Below are 26,062 nucleotides of genomic sequence, written 5' to 3'. Positions count from 1 at the left end.
ATGCTTGAGCAGGGCATTGGACTACTAGAAGATCTCCAATGTCCCTTCCAGCTTTGTTATTCTGTTAGTATATCTAGGCCCATGTTATACAACTGTTTCTAGGAAGCAGCAGTGAAATGGTAAATCTATCCTTCTCTGGAAGCACAGAGCAGTTGGTTTCCTCGTATCAGCAGCCTATCATTGCATGATTAAGTTCTTACCAGACTTTTCAGTAAGGGCAACCTTCCTGATCTGGTAACTACTCAGAACAAGCCAAATACATGGAGTCAATCTATGAACATTTAATCTCTGCAGAGAAGGCAGATTAAGGGTATAATTGACCCATATAATCCGCCTATCATCTCCAGTCAAATGCTTCCTACTTCCGGTTTAGGCAGACGGGCTGGGTGGGGGCTATCAAAGAAAGCAATTAGGGAGTGCATATTATGGGGACTGTGGATCTCATCAAAGTTCGAGATGGTTTTTTAATCACTGATCTCAGGGACTGCCAGACTTAAGCAGATGAGCTAGCTGGTAAGCACATCTGCCTTAATCCTGATCTTCTGCTTGGACAGGCTTGTGTCTTCAAGGAATATAAGAAGGGCGGGGGAGGGGAAATAAATTAATTTTTGTTTAGATCTTTGCATTCTTAGGAGCTTCAATGGATGATTTGATTTCTCATATCAAAAAACATGCTCTTTTTTTCTTTTAAGAAGTGTGTTTGAGCAAGGGACAGGCTAGAGAATTAATCGTCTGTGCTGAGGAGTTAGAAAAGCCATCTGCACCATTTGTGGATTCTGTAATCAATATCCTATGAAACGTAGGGGCTCGGCTTCATGACTTACTTCCCTGCACTTTGTTGTCTGTTTTCCATATTCATAATGGTATATATTCTGCAGTACTGATATTAGAGCACTGCAAATCATTTGAAATAGGTGCTTCAGAACCTGTGAGAGTGCAGATCAAGTTTTCTTTTGTGAACGGTTGAAGATGTGTCTTTCTGGCTACCTCAGAAGCTCTCCTGGATTTCTCCACATGAGTGTGTCCACGCGTAGCTACTTCTCTTGGGGAGATAGTTAAGAGCACCGTTGGAAGCAGGTGTGTGAACCTGGCCAAAGATGTGGCTGCTTTAATGATTCAAATGCAGATGCTTTGCATGTAGTCAAAGGATTTACACTGCTCTAATGAACACAGTGGTTTTCATGACAGGATTAGTGGTGATTGAGATTTCACAGAGTCAGGGGTGGCGCAAAGGCAAACTAAATGTGACAGTAATTGTACGGTTGGCCTTTAACTGTTAATTTTTCTTTTGTGAAAGAAAGGGGGAAGAGAACAAACTGAATTCAGGAAACTCTGAATTGCAATGGTCTATGTTCAGAAAGGAAGCCTCATAGCTGCTATTTGCAATGGGAAATGAACTTCTCTGGGTGCTATAGCATCACTGCACTGTTCACCTACTCTTGGATTCTCCTAGTGCAGCATTGCTGGCTCAGGAATTCTGGGAGCTGAAGTCCACAAGCCTTAAAGTTGTCAAGGTTGCAGACCCCTGTCCTAGTGATTCTGCTCTACATTATGCATTAAGACATAATGTAGCAATACACTTGTACTGGTATATATATATATACTTACACATATATGTATATGTGTAAGTATATATATCTGCACCATTGTTAGCATGCAGTAGCATCTGCAAAGCTATATTCTTTTTGTTCCCTCTATATAAACATAGGGAGATGCAATCTGAGTTTTTTTTAAAGATAATTTTTCTTTAGTGCCTTTGAGTCAGTGTTGACTCTTGGCAGATGTCTGGACTAGTCCCTGTAGTTTTCTTGGCAAGATTTTTGGAAGGGGTCTGCCATTGCCTTCTTCCTGGAGCTGAGAGAGAGGGACTGGCCCAAGGTCACCCAGCTGGCCTTGTGCCCAGGGCACTTTCTAGCCTGATGCCTTAACCACTACACAAAATTGATTATAATATAGTCTGTTATTAAATATATGGCATAAGTCCAGGGTATCTGAGAAATTGTCTTACTCCAGTGGACCTGCCTGCTAAGGATTCCAGAGGATGGGGTCAAGGAGAAGAGCCCTTTCTGCTGTGGCCCTGATCCTGTGGAACTCCCTACTACTGGAGGTGAAAACGGCTCCCACAATTTTGGCCTGCCAGAAGGTTATTAAAACTTGATCTTGTCTGTTGGTTTGTGGACTCGAAGAGGTTGTTCATTGCTGGAGGTAGTTGATGGGGTAAGAAGACCTCTTCCCCATGCTGTCCATCTCCTTGGTTCTGGTTTTTTTTTTTTTTGCATAGTTTTAAAATTTTAATTTTCATAGTTCTAATTGTTTTTCTAATTACCTTTTTATGATCTGTAAGCTGCCCAATGTCACTTTACGGGGGAGATGGGCGACATATAAATTTAATAAATGAATAAATAAATTATGATTTATTTATAAACATATAAGCAGTCCACATTGGTTTATTGATGTGTGAATAAGAGATTAACATAAGCAGCTTCTCCCTCTTACCCACTGTGTGGTTTGGAGCTTGTTTGAAAACAACCTACAGAATTACTGGGTCAGGAATTTGTGGTTTAAGTTTTGCCTTACCAATCAGGGTTGTCAAACAGAGTTCAATTTCACTTCCAAAGTAGGATTGTAGACCAGTGGTCCCCAAACTTTCTGGCTTGGTGGCCTGGCGGGGGGGGGGAGAGGGGATAGTTCAGTAGTGGGATTCAAATATGTGACAACCGGTTCTCTGTGTGGATGCCGCTTCCGGAAGTCCATTCTGGGCCTGGGCAAAAAAAAATTAGCTACCGTTTTGGCCGAAGTGGTGCGAACTGGCTGAATCCCACCACTGGGATAGTTCCTTGTGAGTGGTAGGCAGGTGTTCTTGAGCACGCGCAGCTCCATTTGTGTGAAGGAAAGTTTCGCGTGTGAGCACAAGATGGCCATCACTCGCATGAAGGGAGCTTCGTGTGCGAGGGCAAGTGACTGCTGCTCACCCAAGGGAAGCTTTGCACATGAGGGCAAGTGGCCACCATGAGTTCAAGATGGCCACTGCTTGTGTAAGGGGAGCTCTGCATGTGCACGCAAGAAGCTGCTGCACACATGAGGGGAAGTTTGCATGAGCGGAGGCACTGGTCTGCTGCTTGCATGGCCCTGTTCTGAACAGGCTGCGGCCTGGTAATGAGGCCCGGGGGTTGGAGACCCCCGTTATAGACAATTTCCTAGGGGTTTTTTTTTTTTTTGCAGAAATAAAGTCTATACTGACTCTCCCTGGTTGATAGAAAGAAGGATAGGAAATGGGAAGGGGGAAAACCAATACTTGATGGATATTGGAGACCAGGATGAACAAATATGTTTTCAATGCTTAGAATTTAGTTTAGGCTCCCAGTCTTGATGTTCAACCAAAATCAAAGATAGATAACATGATTATAATTTTCTCAATCTCCAGGTTTCATCAGTACATGCCAAAATTCCTAATGGACTACAGAGAAACTGCAGCTCTATCAAATTCTGATTTCTTAACCACTTATGCAAAGTTATAGGATCTGATTTAAGATCAGTTCTTGATAAGATAGTGGGATTCATGCTGTCTAGATAATGGAAGATGTTAAACTACCTTACAGAACTTAAATCATCAGGGAATACACTGAAAATACATCCTCAAGGCAGCTTCAGAAGTAGCATATAAATATGTGGGTGGACATATCTGGCACTAAACCATTAACTGTATATTATAAATGATCCTTTCTTTCTCATTACTCCTTCATTGTGGCTAGAATTTAATAGAATTTTAAAAATGGTTGTATTTCAATAAACAGTTCTTGGAGAATAAAATGATCCTTATTAGATGCAGATTGTAGACCTTCACAATGTCTTCCAGTAATCTGAATCAAAATTTTGATGGCTTTTTCCACAACAAATTTAAGTTACAGAACAAATGTGATTCAAGAGTGGAGTACAGTAATAGTTAGATACTTTCCTGCAAACGCTAATATTTATCAAGGAAAATAACCCTGCTATTCTAACCCATAGGAACAAGGCTTTATAAAGGAAATGAGTATTAAGCAGTATAAAGTGGATGATTTTAGGAATAGAAGAAAGAAAGCAAAATTAATAGTTCAGTAAATGTATTAACAATAATATTAATAAAATGCCATTTAAAAAATATTCCAGGCAAGGAAGGGAAAGAATCAAATGGAAAGCGAAGAGAGAATAAACATTTTTTTGGGTTGCTTTGGCATTTATGATTCGAATACAAGCCAAGCCAAGCCAACTTTGTCAATTGACCAGGTTCATAGGCATTAAAATAGCTTGATCCAACTTGATCCCTTTGATCACTCAGTATGCCTTAGCAATAGCAATAACACTTATTCTTATATACCACTTCACAGTGCTTTACAGCCCTCTCTAAGCGGTTTACAGAGTCAGCATATTTTCCCCAGCAATCTGGGTCCCCATGTTACTGAAGAATGGAAGGCTGAGTCAACCTTGAGCCGGTCAGCATCGAACTCCTGGCAGTTGGCAGAATTAGCCTGCAATACTGCCTTCTAACCACTGGGCCACCACGGCTCATTGGTGAAACTTGTGAGCCAAATATCTGGACAGTCTGTTTTAGGATATCAAGAGAAGGATGAATTCTTGTATTGTGAAAGCTGAAGATGAAAATGCTTATGTCATCTCAAATAGTAACAGCCAAAATCTGTATGAAACCAATTTACCACGATAAAAAGAATTTGATGATTAATTGTGCTTTCTCAAAAAGATGGTGACTGGGAAATGATGAGACCACTGGGATTTATTGTATTTACTATATTTCTGTGGAACAGAGATCACCATGTGGTGTATGTGAGTTAAAAACTAAGGGTTTTGGGCAAAAAAGACCTCAACATTTTGCAGGAAAATGGTTCCTCTCTAATGAAGGCTTGTGTATATAATGGATGTTTGGGGGTTTTACAAAAAACAAGGACCTGAATGGCCGAGGTGTTTATTCCCCAAAGGGAACATCAAGAATATTATAGGCATGGTTCTTAATAGTACAATCAATCCCTTACAATAGAGCTTCAAACAAAGCTCTCAGTGATCCTCACCATTGCCATAATGGGACACTTGGGAGTTTTCATTCAACCACATTCAGAGATGTCCACAGGATGGGAACAAAAACATTACGATGGTCATCCCAACCATGTGATCAAAACTCCTTCCTTCCTTTTTTTTTTTTTACAATGTATGAAAAAAAAAGATTGGGGCTTCCATTTTGACTTTATTTGACTCCCTCCATGCAGACACCTCTAAAAACATTTCAAGAGCCACAGGTTCCCTTTTCTATGCCTTATCACTTTTGGGAAATGTTTCTCCAAAGTTGTGGCTCTAGCCCAGGTGTTGTCCAGTATATACTTGTATCTTCCTATGGGGTCTGAATGGTTTATAGATGTGCTTCAAACTGGTTTTTGTTATACAGTTCCTGTTCTGCCAAGAGGGTGTTTAGATAAAAACTCATGTATTAATAAATTTATTAATATTTTTAAGAAGAGACTGGATAGCCATTTGTCTGAAATGGTATAGGGCAATGGTGGTGAACCTATGGTACAGGTGCCAGAGGCGGCACTCAGAGCCCTCTCTGTGGGCACGTGCGCCGTCGCCCCAGTCCTAGGCCTTCAGCTGGGTTTTATAAAACCTTTTCGCTTTAGGCCTCCGCCGCCGTGTGCAAAAAAAAAAAAGGTTCAATCAATCACTCAATTTCAACTTCTTGCGGGAAAAAAAAAGATCTTGCAAAGTTGGAATTGATTGATTGAACTTTTTAGTCCCACCCAGTCTGCTGTTACCACCGCAGCCATGCCCACCCAATGGGCCACACCCACCTGGCACCCGACGATGCATAAGTGGGTTTTGGGTTGCAGTTTGGGCACTCGGTCTCTAAAAGATTCGCCATCACTGGTATAGGGTTTCTTGCTCGAGTAGGGGCTTGGACTAAAAGCCCTCCAACGTCCCTTCCAACTCTATTATTCTGTTATTCTGTCCCTTCTATTCTATTCTATTCTATTCTATTCTGTTCTGTTCTGTTCTGTTCTGTTCTGTTCTGTTCTGTTCTGTTCTGTTCTGTTCTGTTCTGTTCTACTCTGTTCTGTTCTGTTCTGTTCTATTCCATTCCGTTCCATTCCATTCTTGATTGTGATATGATTGTGATACTTATTCCATTTGAGAGGTTCAGGGCAATTGGCTGAGATACACATTGGAAAATGTTCAGTGCAAAGGCTACCCCTGAAAAGAACAATCCCTGGAAATGTATTGCTAACTGGAGAATTTATACAGTGATGGAGAGAGTGCTAGCAAGTGTATAACCGAGAGAAAAGGACTGCCTCAAGTGGAAAGGTGATTTGCGTCTCACATTTAAATTCTCTTAAGAGGAAAGGAATCTCTGGAGGGCTTTATGCATGAATGAGGCATTCTCGGTGGATATGGGTCATGCTAGTAGATATACACAGGAAGATTATTTGACTCCAATTCATGCCACTTGATATAATGTGATAAAACATTTGACATGGGAGATAAGTTCCATTTTAATCTCATGGGGAAAGGAGGACTGAACAAAGAGAATTGCGCAGTTGGAAGAGGCTTCAGTGGGAAGGAAAATGGGAATAAAGATGAGACTCAATCATAAGAGGAATTTGGAAAATTTTGGGACATGGCAGACACACAGCTTTTCAATCCAATGTAAGCAAGAAAACAGGTAAAACAAACCTGCAGAGAATCTGAAGGTGTTCAAATTGGGATGCCAGAACACAGAGGAGGGTAGAGAACTTAGAGCATGGAGAGGTAGGAGAGCAAAGACAAAGGCAGCTGTTGTACAATTTGCACAAACACATACACAAAGAAACATGCATTCCTAACAAGTGACGGGAGCAAGAATATTTAACCACCTGCCGTAAGTTGAAATGCTAGGCTATACAATTACTGCCAGGACAAAAAAAAATGTATTCTAGAGAAAAAAAGCATCAGAAAGACAAAGAAACTAAAAAATGCATGACATTCAAATAAAATCTTAGATAACCCTTTAAAATAACTGGGTGCTACGGTCCTCTTTCACAGCTGGAATCGCATCCAACCTCAAAATTAACCTTACATATTCAGATTGGAAAATGGATACAGAAACATTCCAATATTTTCAAACTAATTTTTAATCGAAAGCCATACAACTATATTCAAAATCACTATTGTATCTATTAATATTAATACTACTACTACTAATAATAATGCATGTTCACTTTTAATTTTTGAAAAAAATGGGTCGAATCATGGGTAAAGCTGCTGGTCCTTCTGCAAAAAGTTTTACTTGCAATCAGATCACAAATGCACTTTTTCTGAGTGTTTGCTTTCTCTCCCAGTTGGGAAACAAGGCTTTAAGGCTAAGAAAAATGATGGATACATTCTTACGTCAGAGTGATAAACATTGATTTAATGTGCTCTTATGTTAAAATCTAAACAGAGGGAAAGTAACTCAGAGAGGCTTGGAGAAAGGCATTAGAGCAGACAAGTAGCAGATAGGTTGAGTATCAGTCAAACAAGAAAAAAACAAAAAAAACAAACAGAAATTTCCTTCAAAATTAAAGAGAAAACAACAAAAAAGAAAAAAAGAGACTATTATCATTCATCATTTCTCTCAAAATGTGACTTATCCTCCTGTCTCATTTTGTCACATTTTGCCAGTCTCCCTCTTGTTATCTCCAAGATGGAGGGGGCATTTACTTACATCAAATAACCTTTCTATATACATCTCCTCATTGACCTTATCACGCAGAATGTCCTGAGAATGGCGAACGAAGGTCACGTAGGCGTCAGCAACATCCATCCCTGGTTTCTGTATGGAGAAAAAGAGTGAGATGGAAAGGAAATTAAAAAGGAAAAAGGGAAGGAAGAAGCATGAACGTGACAGTTGGTTTATTCAGTGGTAAGCATCCTTCACTATATTTTCCTTTCCAAGACAGTTGGTTTATTCAGTGGTAAGCATCCTTCGCTATATTCTCCTTTTTCTATTTCCCTTCACATTATGGCCTAGGGACCTATTCTAGCTGACACACTGAGACTTATTTGGGAATCAGTAAAAACTTTCTGCTGTGTGTAGCAGATAGCTAAAGCACCTAAGTATTGGCTTGCATAGTTCAAATCTTTTTTTCTGCCTCTCTCACACCTTCCTTCTCTTCCTGACCTAATTAGCACAACAACAACCCATGTGGCTTCATTGTCACCTCTTTAGAATCATCTTCTCCAAGAAAAATCCTCTCTACTCTAACATTAAAAAGGGAACCTTCAGACCTATTCTAATCTAATGTGCCAAATTCCCAAAGGTGCTTTTTCAAGAGGCAACTGGACTTTCTTGTTTTTCTTTGAAGACGTTTTGAGAATCTCCATAGACATTTAATGTGCCAAAGGTTCTTGATAATATTTATATTCAGTTTTGACTACCCAATCAAACATATATATTTAAAAAGAAAATATTGTTTGGAGTTATCGCTATATTTTATTCCCCCCCCCAATCTATTTCCTACCTGTTAAAATCAGCAAAAACATTCAAGTGATAGATATAGGTTGTCAATGTACTGTTGCTGATGGAAATGTGATACTTTACATTAGCCCAATGAAGGTAACAAACCTTTAATTCTAGCTAATTTGGGTCAGATTGTACCATAAATATATTTCCAGTGCATTTGCAATCGGAATAAGTCCGACTGAAAACAGCAAGATTGCCTTTTGAGTAAGCAAGTATAAAACTGCTCCATTCATCTCCTGCCATCCCTGTGGCGCTGCCACACACCAAAGTCCCTTAAATCTGAATTTTACAGTTTGCAAGATATGTGACGATTATGACAGTTTGTATTACGCTCACCAAAAGCTAATAAGGGAAATAATTTGGGGGGAAAAAAACAATCACTAAGTAAGTTACACGCTTTGATATAATGGAATCAAACTCATCTCAAAGGAAACCCATTAAAATGCTAAAATAAGAGTCATTATAAAGGCAGCCACACAAACCTTAAATGCTGGTGGTGCATGGGAAGTTTCTTAATAACGAGTGTCATTACTTTTATTACTGTGTTTTACTGCAGATCACAAAGTATCATTTCTCTATGAGATGTGATTGTCATCCACTGTAAATTGAAGTTAGTTAACACCCATTTCCTGGGTGAAAATTAGGAAGTTTGAGAAGCAGGAGGAAGGTGTGTGCATATCTTGGTGTGCGTGTGCGTATGCACATTTTTGCGTGTGTGTGTGTGTGTGTGTGTAAAAACAGAAATACAATTATCAAGCAAAGGGCAATGATTGGCTCTAGGATGTCAGTAACATTTTTAACACCTATTGAAACAATGACAAGGTATTAATTTAAAAAACAACAACAATGAGAACAATATACAGTACAATATGATGGTGATATTTTTTCCAAGGCAATTTTTAGCAAGCGAACTGCACTAAGGTTGTAATGCAATAAAATGGATTAGTGCTGCAACTATTTAATTCCAAACAACCAACTTTCCAGAATTAAACAGGAGGATAGTTGGTTGGTTGGTATAAGAGAGCAAAGCTTTTGACTAAATTGTAACGCCCAATTTTGGCTGCAGCGTGCTACTTTCTGCAAAGAGTTTAGTTTGTGTGTGTTGGTATGTATGTTGGTAGGGTGGGGGAGAGTTTCTCTTTAATAATATTGGCAATTCAAAAGGTGAAGTGTCAGGGCAGATGGAATGGCATAGCTAACCTAAAGATTGCTGTAAATCCAAGGAGGTAATGATAAACTGTCTAGACTCATCTTGTAGGGGAGATGGATGGTATTAAAAATAAAATAAAATTTAAAAAATCTAGCGGTGATTCTCTACTACTTTCTTCTTGTTTTATTCTTTAGAGAAAAGATTTCTGCATTTGTGCATACATCAAGGGAAGGATTTTTGATATTACAGGAAGAGAAGTCTTTATTGTCATTTTTAAAAATCTGCTGAGCTAGAAAAATGGCAATATTGGAAATGTGATTTTAATATGCTTAAGCCATGGCGTTCTGGTATTTTTCATTCTACCTTCCTTCCTTGTATGCAAAACAATTATTAATATTAGTTAATTGATAAGTTAAGATGTTTTTTCCCCCCTGCAAGATGTACCCTGCCCAGTACTATTGTATTGCAGTAGGGGAAAAAATGAGTTTGAACTAGAGGAAAATGGCTTCCTTGTAATGTTCAGTGGAGGGGCTGGGGGGTGGGTCTTTACCTTCCATCTCACATTACTTTAAAGAGTGGTTGTGAAGCTAAAATAGGATAATATCAAGAATATCTCACTGGGCTTTATGAGTGTGCAGGACATATTTTAGATGAACAAATATGTAATATTATACAATAAAAATCAACATTTAGGACAAGTGAAAATATAAAATAAAGGCATATGAAATATGTTTAACTTTTTTCCTGTCTTTTTTCCATAAAGATATATTGAAGGAACTTTTACACTCAGCCACTGTCTATATAATTTATCTTAATAAACACGGATATATGTACACACAATTTGGAAATGAAAATTTAGAGCCGGGGCTCTTATCTGTAAATCCTCAAAATCAAACGCCTGCAATTGTCTCCTGCTTTAACCATCATAATCCCCGACTCCAACTTAAACTTAATTTAACTTGCACTTTAACTTAATTTAAATGTTAATTTCAGATATGTAAAGTGCTTTGCCTGAGATCTTCGAGGACTCTTTTCATTCTAATCCAAGCTCTAAATAAAGGGCTGCAGCACTTTTTTTTTTTTAAAAAAGGAATAATAAAGTTTTTCTGTAGAAAGGTCTTCAACATGGTCTTTAATATATATATATATATATATATATATATATATATATATATATATATATATATATATATATATATATATATATATNGTGACCAAAACTGGATGCAGTATTCCAAGTGTGGCCTTACTAAGGCATTGTAAAGTGGTATTAATACTTCACGTGATCTTGATTCTATCCCTCTGTTAATGCAGCCCAGCACTGTGTTGGCTTTTTTGGCAGCTGCAGCACACTGCTGGCTCATATCTAAGTGATTGTCCACTAGGACTCCGAGATCCCTCTCACAGTTCCTACTATTGAGCAAGGTACCCCCTATACTATACCTGTACATTTGGTTTTTCTTGCCTAAATGTAGAACCTTACTTTTTTCACCATTGAATTTCATTTTGTTAGATAGCGCCCAGTGTTCAAGTGTTCAAATGTCAGGGCAGATGGAATGGCATAGCTAACCTAAAGATTGCTGTAAATCCAAGGAGGTAATGATAAACTGTCTAGACTCATCTTGTAGGGGAGATGGACGGTATTAAAAATAAAATAAAATTTAAAAAATCTAGCGGTGATTCTCTACTACTTTCTTCTTGTTTTCCTCTTTAGAGAAAATATTTCTGCATTTGTGCATACATCAAGGGAAGGATTTTTGATATTACAGGAAGAGAAGTCTTTATTGTCATTTTAAAAAATCTGCTGAGCTAGAAAAATGGCAATATTGGAAATGTGATTTTAATATGCTTAAGCCATGGCGTTCTGGTATTTTTCATTCTACCTTCCTTCCTTGTATGCAAAACAATTATTAATATTAGTTAATTGATAAGTTAAGATGTTTTTTCCCCCCTGCAAGATGTATTCCGCCCAGTACTATTGTATTGCAGCAGGGGAAAAAATGAGTTTGAACTAGAGGAAAATGGCTGCCAAACTTTGCTTCCTTGTAATGTTCAGTGGAGGGGCTGGGGGTTGTGTCTTTACCTTCCATCTCACATTACTTTAAAGAGTGGTTGTGAAGCTAAAATAGGATAATATCAAGAATATCTCACTGGGCTTTATGAGTGTGCAGGGCATATTTTAGATGAACAAATATGTAATATTATACAATAAAAATCAAATTTAGGACAAGTGAAAATATAAAATAAAGGCATATAAAATATGTTTAACTTTTTTTCCTGTCTTTTTTCCATAAAGATATATTGAAGGAACTTTTACACTCAGCCACTGTCTATATAATTTATCTTAATAAACACGGATATATGTACACACAATTTGGAAATGAAAATTTAGAGCCGGGGCTCTTATCAGTAAATCCTCAGAATCAAACGCCTGCAATTGTCTCCTGCTTTAACCATCATAATCCCCGACTCCAACTTAAACTTAATTTAACTTGCACTTTAACTTAATTTAAATGTTAATTTCAGATATGTAAAGTGCTTTGCCTGAGATCTTCGAGGACTCTTTTCATTGTAATCCAAGCTCTAAATAAAGGGCTGCAGCACTTTTTTTTTTAAAAAAAAGGAATAATAAAGTTTTTTCTGTAGAAAGGTCTTCAACATAGTCTTTAATATATATATGCCGCTGTATATATATATATACTGCTTATCTACCACTCACCATTTTCCCCTCAAAAATTATTTTTGCCTTAAAGTTAAAAGGCTGGTCAACTTTTAGGAAAATAAATATTAAAATGACAGTTAACATGTTCAAGATTGGGCTGTAAAGGAGACAGAGAGAAATTCATACTTGCATGATTCTGTCAACGTAGCTTTACAAGAAAGTAGAATTAGCTCATGTGGTTGTGATTCCTATCTGGTTTACCCTGTGTGGTTGACATCAATCTTGTAAGCATGAAAGTACACTCCTCCATACACATCTGCTTTACAGCCTGAGAAACTAGGGAAGGTCTATTCTGAGCTTCTTGCCCTATCTACTATCCATCTGTGGGCTATGCTATCTCTTGTTTTTCTGTTCCCTTGGCAGTGTCTCTTTGCCCAGGCTCCCAAGGTCTTTCTTACACACCGTTACAGTCCCCCCTTATTCACTCCCTACAATATGCTTGTTCCTCACATTTCTCTAGGCACCATTGTCTTTCTTTCCTCATTCCCCAAGTCTTTGGAGATGGCCCAGCAACTTTGAAATCAGCTCCCTCTTCTACTTTGCCTCTGGGAAAGTTGGATGGCCTATTTTATTCTACTCTTACTAAGGTAGGTAGCTTTTAGGATATATTGGCTTTGGATTGAATATAGAGTCTGCTGTATTATAGAGTGTTCCTTTCAATAGGTATGGATGTTGTGCTTATCTTGTCTTAGTTGTAAGTAAATATTTAATTTATTGGATTGGTGATTAAGTTGTGCATTAATTAATGCTTTCCTTTTGATCGGTACCAAGACTTTGCAACAGTTCAGAAATCCCTCCTCTTCCTCCTCCTCCTTCTCTTCCTCCTCCTCCTCCTCCTCCTCCTCTTCCTCCTCCTCCTCCTCCTCCTTTGTATGGAAACTTATAGCTAGGAGTTGTTTTTTGAAAATGATGGGATAGCAATGTGATTGATAAATAAATAATAATAATATAGTAATCATATAGTGGTATAATATATTAATAATAATAGTAACCGTGATAATTATTACATTGTGCAACAGTAAAACAAGCTGTTGGAACTGTTTGCTGTGGAATGTAAAACAAACATAATTCCATTTCAGCCCACTCATTCTAGCTTTGTTTGTCTACTTTAAACATCTGAGCACCTGCTCATTCTGGATTCTGATGCAGAGCTTTTATTCAATCCAAACAATGTTATGTCAGGCTTTACTGTATTTCAGAGCCTCTCCAATTACTTGGTCACTCCTGGGAGAAAGGGCACAAAACCCAAGGAAGCCTCCTGGCAAAGAACGAGGCCCATCAGATTTGTACCCAGTAATAACAATGAGAATCGATCTAGTGCCAGTTTCTCTGGTTTTGAAAGACTAATTGAGTTGCTGTTCCTTGTTAGGAACTTGAGGATTCCCACATCTGCATTCTTACCCTCTGCCTAGATTTTTACACAGTGATGTTCTTTCCATCCAAAATGAAGAATTACCTTCCTCTTTCCTTCTTTGACCTCACATGCCTTTTCCTCTATGCTGATCCCATAATTAGCCCGCCTCCATGTCAACCTTGGAAATCTTCACTACTTCAAGATGTTGAGAATGACAGTATGATCCAGCAGGAACTTCCTAGAGTCTCTGACACTGCATTAATAAACTCTGCTTACTCTGATCCCCTTTCTGAGGTCTCTGTTCAGCAAAAAGGCCAGGTTATAGCCAATTTGTACTGGTCCTTAAAAGTTATTCCACATCTCAAAGAGGAGTGATCATGTTTTGTGATCTGGGACAGATAATTTACAAAGCGACTGTGGCTATATAGTTATAATAAAAGACATTGCAAATTTTCATAATCTTTGTTCCATATTTTCACCGCATAACACTTATTTTTAACATATGTTTTATTTGACAGATAACCAGACTTTACAAAGATCACTGAGAAAGATCCAAAAAGGATCAGCTCTCATAAACTTTTGATTAAAAAGCCCCATTATCATCACTGATTAAGAGAACAGCCAATCACTGTAATCATTGTAAAGAGGCATCACTTCCATTACAAAGAGGGTGGGAGAAAAAAAAAGTGCTATATTTAAATAAAGCTTACAGGCACATCCACGTATTTGGAAGCTGCTTTCACCTAAAATAGAAACACAGCAGACATTAAAATTTGTTACTTTTACACTATAAAATAATATAGGAAAACAAATTATGGTACTTGCAGCATTGTTAGAAAATAACAAGTTACAAGTTTAATTTATATGGTAGGCACATATACACATATATATCCAACATGTGATTCCCTTTTGAAGTAAGCTGCCTTGTGCAAAGTTCAGAAATGGAGTAAGAATTTATGAATTGAAGGGATAACAGCATTAAGAGAGGAAAGGGAAATACAATTGTATCTAATTTACACCAACACCGTTTACTATACCACTCCAGATACAGGTAATCCTTGAGTTAGAATCACAATTGAGCCCAAAATTTATGTTGCTAAGTGAAACATTTGTTAAATGAGTTTTGCCCACAATTTATGACTTTTCTTGTCACATTTGTTAAGTGAATCACTGCAGTTGCAAAATTAGTAACACGGTTGTTAAGTGAATCTGGTTTCCCAGATTCTGACTTTGCTTGTCAGAAGGTTGCAAAAAGTGATCACATGACCCCAGGACACTGCAACTGTCATAAATGTGAGTCAGTCGTCAAGCATCTGAATGTAAATCACGTGACCACGGGGATGTTGCAATGGTCATAAGTGTGAAATATGGTCATAAGTCACTTTTTTTCAGTGCCATTGTAACTTCAAATGGTCACTAAGCAAATTGTTGTAAGTTGAGGACTACCTGTATTTCTACCATGGGTGCCTGCAGTGTTGAGATTTTATTGAGTTGATGAAACGTGCATTGTGACATCATAATGCAAGCTCCACCCCTCATGTACCTATATATGAAATTTTGATGCAAGTACAAAAGTTGATATAATGATACACTTTTTTCTCATTTACCCTTTTTGCCCAACCTTCCAGGACATCCATGCTTTTTATTCTTGCTAACCATCCTTGTTTCTACTATTTTTATCCACCATTGGTTGCATTCTATCCAACCAGCATTTCCCCAATCTTCCTGTTCCTCTCTCTTTCTATTCATGTACTTTCACATATTTGTTGCATAATTCAATCCTCATTAATTTTCTAGATACGATCAAACTGCCCAAGTGTAATTCTTTCATACCATTCACTTACTTTTATGATCAACCCACATCCATTCATTTTACCCTGTCTCTGTTCCAGATACAAATCTGAAGCATCTATTCTCACTGCACTCATCTTACTATTATGTTTCTCTTGACATACATCAAAATTGGCCTGTATTTTCATGCTTGTTTCTTAACTTTTGATGAAATTCCTTGCACCTATCTTTTTCTCTCTAAACATATCTTTTTCTAATCCTAATTTTTGAAGCAAACATTCTCTTTAATGCATTTTTTACAATTCTGCTATCCTTTATTTTTCCCAACACATGTTATTTTTCTAATTTCCAGTTCATATAACTGAATTTTCTCTGGGACACATACTTTTTAAAAAACTCTGTTCCAAGCAGCTCCCATTTCACCTTACAGTCTGTTACATGTATTCTGTTGGGAGATTAATCTACTTACTAATAATATGCCCACACAAGATTCATCCTTTCTTTTCCTCCAGTTGCTCACCATTGTCTTCTATATCCATTTTTCTCTCAAGCTCTTGACTTTACCAAAACATGGACTGTCAGAATCTGTCAACATCCCTTTTCCTTCCTTAATTCAATCTTACATCAGCTTAATTGTGCTTTTAGATATATATTCATACTCTCACCTGAAGAGATTTATGCTTAATTCGCATGTTCAAAACAAACTGATCTTTTTCTAAGCAGATATGTATCTGTCACTATTCTCTAGAGTCTGTAAATGGCCGGATCACTTTTTTTTTGCATTGTCTTGTTTTGTTCCGACCCATTCAACCAGGTTACGCATGAGAATAATTTCTGAATCCCATTCATTCAGAAAATTGTACATTTCCCCCCTAAAATTCATATGTGGTTCTTCCATTCACAAAAGTGCTACTTGCATCTATCAATGGATATCCACAACAACTTAGATAACACCAGTTCATACTTTCTGCAAAATGTTTTAGCCCTTTTGTTCATAATCAAAATAATATCTTCACTTCCCTGTATGTATTTATCATCTGAATCACATTTTCAGACAACCTTCACTGCATGACAAATTAGAATCTTCTGCATTCCATGGTCATTACCAGATGGGCCCCAAATGATCTTCACCCCATGGCCATCACGAGATGGGCCCCACATATATTCACCTCTGCCACCTATCACAAGTCTTAGTCAACCAAGACTTTTGTTTAATGCTTTTTAGGAAGATGTAAAGGGCTATCCTAAAATATTAGCCTTAGTCATACCTCTGCTAGATGCAGCATTTTCTACTATTGGTAAGGACTACATTGATCAGATTGGGCACATTTTGGCCAGTGTGTCACCAGTGCAACCAAAGCCAGTTTTGGTCCATGCATGTTCATTCTGTTCAATGTAGCATCTGTAATCTAGAGGCTACCTCACAAACCACAAATTATGGACAACAAACTATTGTCCATATCCCATCAATCTGAAGGCATCTGCAGTGTTTGACATATGCTCGGAATGCATTGAGAAATAAATGTTAATTAAAGAAAATGAAATTATTCACAGGGAAAAAAAAATACAAAACTGCACATGCATTAAGCATGCCTTTAAACCAATCAAAGGATACGTTAGTAAATGAAAGAACACCAATTTATTATATGGCCTTTGCAATGTTAGATGAATGATGTCCCTGTTATTTGTTATAATGGGAATCAGAGCTCCTGACAAAAGAAATACTAGGCTTTACAATATTCCAAATAGGCTTGCAAAGAAGATGTGGAGCCCTTAAGAAACATTCCAGATTGTATACAAATTTGCAGTGGATTACGTTGCCGATTTCATTTGGAAAGAACACCATCACTATTTCCTAAACGCAGGAGTTAAATAAAACTAAATCAATGCAACACGGCACAAGCGGTATCTCACTTGAGCTGAGCTGGGATTCATACCTGAGAACTGGATGCTTTTTATTTACCTCCTTATCACCCACAAAATTACGCCAAGAAACAGTATGTGAAAAACAGTTGTGAAAGAATCCTACTTGTCAGTACCACACTGGGATTTCTGTGAGCCGTGTGGCTTCAAAAAGGGCAGCTGTGATTGTGAAAATAGCAGCAGCAAAAGCATCTGTGTAGCGAGTGATGCTTTACTGGGGTTTTGCACATCAGATTCTTCCATGTGAATGCATGCCATGAGACATTCAGGACGATTATCTGGAGTAGGGGAGTGTCTGATTGTATGTGAGAATTAGTCTTGGCATGGCCAGTATCCCAGGAGCCCTGAGGTATATGGCTTCCCCCCCCCTCCATCTAATGCACCTTTCTAAAGCAAGGAGCAAAACTGCCTGTGCTAACTTGTCCATTTTTGGGGTGTGTGTGTGTCTGACAATGCCAAAAGCCTTTTCTGCTCCTTTCCCTGTTGAGTAATATATACAACTGGGCTATTTCTGCAGCTGGCATCCAAATATATATATGTGTGTGTGTGTGTGCGTGTGTGTGTGTGTGTGTGTGTAGATTTCCATGCAATTCTGAGTGAACACAGTTAACTGAACAGCTTCCAGATGGACAGAGAGGCCCTTTGATGAGGGTACCAGAATGCATCCCATCTGCAAGGCTGTGAATTTCTGAAACAAATATGCATTTAATTAGAATACATCACTGAACACCACCCTTGTTTGGGTTTTAAAATACTCACCTGCTTCTAAATATTTCTAAAACTCCAGGTAAAATTGTTTAAAGACAACACAGATGCCTGGCTCCTCTCACAGATCCACCTCTTCACGTGAGGATTACATTATCCATTCAAGTTGAAAGAATAAAGACTTCAGCCCAAGTGTGAACAAACTGACATTGTTTACAAAAACTTACTGGCATAGTGGCAAAAATTTACACAGAACTATATGTTTGCTGCTGTCGAGATTAAGCTCAGTAGTACAATTCCATTTGGGCAAAGGACAGGTTGTTGACTGCCATAATCTGCACTTTAACCTCAGATATTCATGGAAAGTCCATAGGCCAGTCTAGATGTTTGTAATTCTCTCAGTAAGTTGGATTTGCTAAACACCTCATGATTGACTTAACAAGTGCAAAAGATCATTCCAACATCCTAAAAGATCCTGCAGTCAGGATTTCCATTCACACTATTCAGCTGTTTTTCATTAATTAGCTAGTTAACATTTTGCCCTTTCCGCACCATCCAATTCGTCAGCAAAAATCATCAAACAAAATGGAAAAGAGGGCTAAGGAGAGGAGACAGGACCCAAGGAGATAAAGCTGGTGAACTTGACGAAAGTTTCTTGATCCTAAGTACAAATTAGATATCCTAGTAATAGAATGAACTAAATTATGTCATCAATGCATGTACAGTACTGTATTAGCTATTGTAGTGGTCATAAGAATGCACTGCTTATTCCTTGGTTAAAATAAAGTCAGAACATACTATAAATTGGTTAATGAATAACCATGGCCTGAAATAACAGCAAAATGAAATAAATATTTGTCATGATAAATATGGATAAAAGATAAAATACAGCAATAATTTAGTATGTGCTCCATATTCCCATGTCAATTGCCTCTACAAACTTTAAAACAACAACAATAACAACAACAACCAATCAACCGCAACTGCTTGTTTTTCTTCAACGCAAACTTTGGCTAGATGGATGGCAGTTTCCACATGCCAGGTGTTGTGTGATTTTCATTTTTTATTTTTTATTTTGGCTAGGCTGCAGCGCTTTGGGAACAATGTGATTTCTTTCCCATGAAATTTCTCAGTTTATGGCAACAATTTGTACAGCACAAAAATAAGATTGCTTGTAACCTCTCCCAAGGGTAAAATCCATTCTCTGGTTTAATTAATGTAGGAAATCATTTTTTTCCCCTCTTCAAAGAGAAAAGACTCTTCAGATTAAATGGATCCTTGGCAGGTGTCATAAGCTTGGTGTAATTCATTTTGTAGGCAAAGATACCTATTTAATAACTGGACTGCTTGATCCAAGGAACATCACTGACTTTAAAAAGCATCTTTCTTCAGCTATCAACCAAATATGGAACGATGTCTCATATAGAAAGGAGGAAAAAAAACACCCCAGGAAGTACTTTATAATGATGTGGTTAGTGCGAATGCTATTAGGAAAACTGATGTATTAATTTTAAGATAGATTTCACAGCAAGGATTGAAAATGAAGGTATCCTACTAGGTGATAAAACGACTTGTCATAAGAGCCCTGGTGACATGTCATTTTCTAAGAAACTGAACAATGTTTGATGAAAGAACTTGGTAGAAAGCTGCTTGTTTTGATTTTTTTAAAAAAATGCTCTAGCTACATTTTCCCCCCGTTATCAAATTATATATTTACCTTTATAATAGAAGACTGACTAGATAGCAGTAGCATAATTTCTGATTATTTGCCAAGATAACTATGAGAATTAAGCTAACACATTAAGCTTTTTTTAGGAATAATATCAACGTATGGGATGTTTCTCAATAACATCTTTTTGGGGGGACCCATTCAATGGTTCAGTGCTAAATCATAGTTTAGTAGGGTGTTAAAAGAGTTGTAAGACCACTCGCCTCATCCTTCCTTCCTTCCTTCCTTCCTTCCTTCCTTCCTTCCTTCCTTCCTTCCTTCCTTCCTTCCTTCCTTCCTTCCTTCCTTCCTTCCTTCCTTCCTTCCTTCCTTTCTTTCTTTCTTTCTTTCTTTCTTTCTCTCTCTTATTTCTGGATAAATTAAAACAAGCTATCCATTCCAACTCAACAGGGTAAATGGTCTCATGTAAATATATTAACCAATATCTCATTCAGTGTTCAATTCTGGTTCTGGACCCTGTTTATTAACATTTATGTTCTGATTTACAAAATGTGCTTGCAGCAGAGGCAACACTTCTATTAATGAGGCAACTAAACTGGAATGGCTGTTTTCACAAGTGTCTTCATGTTGTAGGATGTGGTCTCGTTGTTTGCAATGAAATCTGCCAAAATTAGTGTTTGAGTGTTCAAGTGTCGCACGATATCTGGAGAGAAGCTCCACATGTCGTGCATTAAAACTAAAACTGCTACTCACAAGGTTCAGCAGACATATTTTGCTTCTGTTAAAGTGCTTTCCAAAAGTGCTGAGACGTCCAGCTTGAAGGTTAAAAGAAAAGATTAGAAAGTTCACTGGGACATGATTTGTTTTAGTATGTGGGATATATGTGCCTATTGCAAGGCACAAAATAAAGTAAGAGCTGAAAATCTTATGCTATTGACATCTGCATACATTTTCTGTGACTTTCACATTAGACTAATTAATATACTGGACAATAAAAGAAATGGTTTGGTGATCTTTGAGGATGATGATTGCTATTTCTATTTCTACTATTGCTATTGTGTCTTTTCTAGCAATTAAACAAAATATGCTTGATTCATGGGTAGATGTAGCTTACTTTACTGAAACTTCTGTAAGAACTAACTCTGATGAATTTGGAAAAATTATAACATATTCAGGCAAACCAACATAATTAATTAACTGTCACAGGCATACTTATTAAGAAAGACTAAGTCCCTACACCTTTCTCTGCCAAGATACAATCTACACGATGTAGTGGTTTTTATATATAAATTGGGTAAGGTTTGTTATCACGAACAAGAATGTTTGGTGTGTCCAAAGCTACTGGTGACTCTGGAGCAGGGGTCTTCAAATGTGGTCCTTTTATGACTTGTGGACTTCAACTCCCAGAATTCCTCAGCCAGGCATGTTGAAGTCCATGAGTCATAAAAGGGCCGAGTTTGAAGACCCCTGCTCTGGAGCAACTATCACTTGTATGTCTCTCTAGATTGATTCTGCAAACTATTATTTCTTATCTCTAGCTCATCAATATGTGTCTCCATATATTATGAGGAGTAGTTTCTATGATACAAGAGAGAAGACCATTTGTTTTTTTTCCCAATCAGTCTGGTTCTTCTTTATAGTCTTTTGCCAGTCCAATAGAAATTGCTATCTTTCTGCATGGGAGGATTGCTGAATTTGCTGCATGACAAACTTGCTTGTCTTGAATGCTTCTTCTTGAATTAGGCTTCAGAAGACACAGCCTGGAATGTAAGGTTTAACCAAAGCAATATTGTTGGTGCTTTGTGTGTTGTTGGATACACTGTGTTGCAATAGAAAGAACAAGAAGTCTGAAAACTTTTGATTCAATATGACATTTTCTCCAAACGTCTGTTGCAAAGCAGTCTTGAAAATCTGAACAATCTTTTTGGTCATCCTGTTATAGTTGGCTGATACACTGCTGATGTGATTTCATTCCTTTTCAGAAGTCTTTGAACTCTTCAGTTACACATTATTGTGTAAGTTATATAGTCATCAATTGTCATGGTGCAGCTGTTCTCATGGGCATATATTGCAATGGATCTATAATATGTGTGGGTGTTGTTGAAGTCATTAGAAATATCTGTGACTATTCTGAACATGCATCCACAATTAAGAAACCCTTAAATGGTCCTACAGAGTTTATATGAAACATACCTCACTCAGGAGAAGTGCATTTTCTGCTGCTTGCTTTATGGGATCTTCCAGAAAAATGAACCCCACTGGATCTACAAGAGTTACAACATCTACAGGCAATCCAAAAATGCTGGATCACAGCCACGCTTAGTCACTCAGTAATCCTAGTAACCCGATCTACTGCCAGTACTATTTGTTAGCATTCATATACTGTTTCCTGGTGGAAAGATGAGGTATATTGTTGTAAGAGTCATTTCAACAATCTTAAAATGTTGGTCAATGACGTTATTTCCATTCTGAAAGTATGGGATAGAACTGCCTCTAAAATTACAGTGATTTTCAATGACTAGGGTATCAAGGGCTTGCATACGACAGTTCCCAACTTCTATAGGCATGTCTGCCAGCAGTGTTTTACGTTCTTGGTTTGGCATCACATGTAAGCTTAAAAAAATATCTTTCATAATGCCTGGATGTAGAAATTGAAGGTCAGGCTGTGCAACTCACACTAATTGGTAGTTGCTGTGTTGATCAGCAAAGGCCAAAGCATCCTAGGTTTTTGGATTATCTCTCTGAATTAAGAACTAGTTTAATAATAATAATAATGATAAAGTTGGAAGGGACCTTGGAGGTCATCTAGTCCAACCTCCTGCTCAGGCAGGAAACCCTATACCATTTCGGACAAATGGCTGTCCAGTTTCTTCTTAAAAACTTCCAGTGTTGGTGCATTCACCGCTTCTGGAGGCAGGTTGTTCCACTGGTTAATTGTTCTAACTGTCAGGAAGTTTCTCNATCGTGGTGACCAAAACTGGATGCAGTATTCCAAGTGTGGCCTTACCAAGGCATTGTAAAGTGGTATTAACACTTCACGTGATCTTGATTCTATCCCTCTGTTAATGCAGCCCAGCACTGTGTTGGCTTTTTTGGCAGCTGCAGCACACTGCTGGCTCATATTTAGGTGATTGTCCACTAGGACTCCGAGGTCCCTCTCTCAGTTACTACTATTGAGCAAGGTACCCTCTATACTATACCTGTACATTTGGTTTTTCTTGCCTAATTTATTGACCCATCTGCACCACACTGGGACATCCCTTTACCACCATTCAGAAAATATTATGTGATACCAGAGAGGAGGAAACTGGATCCAGAGAAAATAGTTTAGTAGAGGTGATGCTGTTAATTCCAAACTTTGAAAAGGAGCACTTCTATATCCTTTGCTGCTAATTATCTCAAAGAAAAAGCAAGCTTAACCAAACAATACCTTATTTTCTAATTCAGACTGAAATCGGACGTTGAAATTGGAGAAATGAAATTGCTGGCTGATGTTCATTAGGTTTTCTCTCGGTGTTTCTTTCCTTAACACACAAAGATATTTTCATCTCAGTGACCTTTCAGTAGGTAATGTCTCTAATTTTAAGTGGCAATATCTTTTCCTTCAGCTGCATTCTTTATTGCTTTTAATTCTGTGGAAATGTCTACTAATTCTGTTACGTAGTTTTATGATTATGTGAAATGCAGTAACAGTAGCAGAATATCTATTCCTGTTCTGATGTTGATATTTTTATTTCTTTGTGCCACAGAACAGAACAGAGGGACCAGAAGCGGAGAATGGGCATGCAAGCTGTACGTCTCGAACTTGAAAAATTGGACCCTACTCTTTTCTTTGGACTTGAGAAAGAAAATATTCAATAGGCATTTTATTCTCTTAATCAATCTTAACCTGGCATGCAGGGAAGGAAATGGCAGCAGATGCTCTTCCTAAGACAGTGTTTCTCAACCTTGACAATTTTAAGGCATGTGGACTTCAACTCCCAGAATTCCACAGCCAGCAATGCTGGCTGTGTAATTCTGGGAGTTGAAGTCCACATGCCTTAAAATTGTCAAGGTTGAGAAACACTGTCCTAAGACCACTTGGATTAGTTTCAAAAATTAAGTTGCAATTTTCCCTTGGTGGGGGCAGAAATTCTAAGATAACGGCTGGATTAATTTGAAATAAGTTTGAATGAGCTTATGTGGCTCTATTTTTTCTCTCTGCAAAATTCTCCATGATGGTATGCAGCAATAAAGAAACATTGGTTTTGCCAGATTTAATGGAGTTTTATTTTTCATCCTGATTGCTTCTTTTAACTATATTTTAAAACCGTTTAACATGTACCTTGAAAGGCAGTGAATAAAGAATCCAAATTAATTAGAATATAACGTAAGGCAGTGGTGGCGAACCTATGGCACGGGTTCCAGAGGCGGCACTTGGAGCCCTCTCTATGGGCGCACGTGCCATTGCCCCAGTCTTGCCTCCCCCCACAACCCCCTCCTCTCCAGCAGCCCCACTGAAGGAGAGTCGCCCCCGAGAGTGGCCCACATGGAGCAGCACAGCCAAGGACATGGCAGCCAGGCAGCGTAAACAAGACTCTGTCCTCACACCCCATCATGTAGTTGATGCTGCAGGGCACGGGTAGAGGGTGTTGCCACCATAGCACTGCTGGGCTGCCTGGACGATTTGCAGCGGGCCCTGGAGGTGGTGAGTGGTCCTGTGGGCAGGCAGGGTGGGGATGGGGGGCAGAGTGGGGGTGGGGCAGGGGGGTGGAGCAGGGTGGGGCCAGTTTTTGGGGACTCGGTCTCTAAAAGGTTCGCCATCACTGAAGTAAGGTAAAATAATGCAGACCCACAGTACAGTGACTTAAGCGACAACCATTTGCTCAGTGACTGTTCAAAGTTACAACAGCACTGAAAAAAGTGAGTTATGACTGGTTTTCACACTTATGACCATTGCAGCATCCCATGGTTACATGATCTAAATTCGGGTGCTTGGCAACTAGTATGTATTTATGATAGTTGCACTACTCTGAGATCCTGTGATTACCATTTGTAACCTTCCTAGTTGGCCTTCGACAATGGGGAAAGCCAGGTTCATTTGATGACTGCATGGTTCATTTAATAACTGCAGTGATTTGCTTAACAACTGTGGGGAAAAAGGTTGCAAAATGAGGTGCAACTCACTTAACAATTGCTTCACTTAGCAATGGAAATTTTGAGCTCAATTGTAGTGGTAAGTCAAGGACTACCTGTATATCACCCAACTATATCCATACACCACATAAAGCCCCATTTACAGCTCTCGAATTCTTGGTGCCCTCTGAACTTGGATCTTTTCCCCATGACTTTCAATCAGTTCTTCTTGCATTCTACTTTCTTGCCCATCCCAGATCCCCCTCTGCCCAGTTTTTTTTAACTTTTCCAAGTCACATAAGAGGTGTGGTGGTGCAGTGGCTAGAATGCAGTATTGCAGGCTAATTCTGCCAACTGCCAGCAGTTCAATTCTCACCGGCTCAAGGTTGACTCAGCCATCCTTCTTTCCGAGGTGGGTAAAATGAGGACCCAGATTGTTGGGGGCAATATGATGACTCTATAAACTGCTTATAGAGGGTTGTAAAGCACTATCAAGCGGTATATAAGTCTAAGTGCTATTGCTATTACTATATGCACTCCAAATATTTTTGTTCTGCCAACTATGCTCTACTCTGCTCTGCTCTACTATGAGGCACCTCCTCCAGATGGTAGCTGTTGGAGATCAACAATGACTACCCTCCAACTTCACCCAAGCTCCCTAAGCCTTCTCCTCTGCAGCATAAAGGTATTCCTCAGCTTACAACCGTTAGTTTAATGACTGTTCGAAGTTACAATGGTACTGAAAGAGGTAACATGAACATTTTTCACACATACAGTTGTTGCAGCCTCCCCATGATCACATGAGCAACCGGTTCATATTTATGAAGTTTGCAGTGTCCCGGGGTCATGTGACCACCTTTTGTGACCTTCTGACAAGCAGAGTCAATGGCGAAGCCGGATTCACATAAGAACCGTAATTTTGTACTAGTGTGTAGTAATAATGAGTAGTTTTGATTAGTATTGGATGATTGTGCATTTATTTCCTAGATTAGCTTTGGGAAGTCCTGGGGGGGGAGGGGGGAAAGGGGTAGGTTGGTATTATAGATTTATATGTATATATATGTATGATTTTCTAAGGAGGTGCCCGGTGATACCCCAACTGCACTGACGGG

At 38.4% G+C, this 26,062-nt stretch overlaps 1 protein-coding gene across 1 annotated transcript in view; it reads right to left on the bottom strand.

Annotated features, from left to right (window-relative positions):
* Positions 1 to 26,062, bottom strand: part of LOC107291233 (calcium-dependent secretion activator 1) — a 211,312-nt gene that overhangs the window by 51,629 nt on the left and 133,621 nt on the right. The window contains exons 18-19 of the mRNA XM_015820203.1: positions 14,458 to 14,490; positions 7,724 to 7,831 (exon numbers count right to left, since the gene is read on the bottom strand). Of these exons, the coding sequence (XP_015675689.1) occupies positions 7,724 to 7,831; positions 14,458 to 14,490 (141 nt within the window). The remainder of the gene's footprint in view (positions 1 to 7,723; positions 7,832 to 14,457; positions 14,491 to 26,062) is intronic.

This window comes from Protobothrops mucrosquamatus, unplaced genomic scaffold (assembly GCF_001527695.2).
Source record: "Protobothrops mucrosquamatus isolate PMUCROS unplaced genomic scaffold, P.Mucros_1.0 scaffold1088, whole genome shotgun sequence".
In the NCBI taxonomy this organism is placed as follows: domain Eukaryota; kingdom Metazoa; phylum Chordata; class Lepidosauria; order Squamata; family Viperidae; genus Protobothrops; species Protobothrops mucrosquamatus.
The sequence above is the reverse complement of the archived record's forward strand: the minus strand, read 5'-3'. Positions and strand labels throughout refer to the sequence as shown.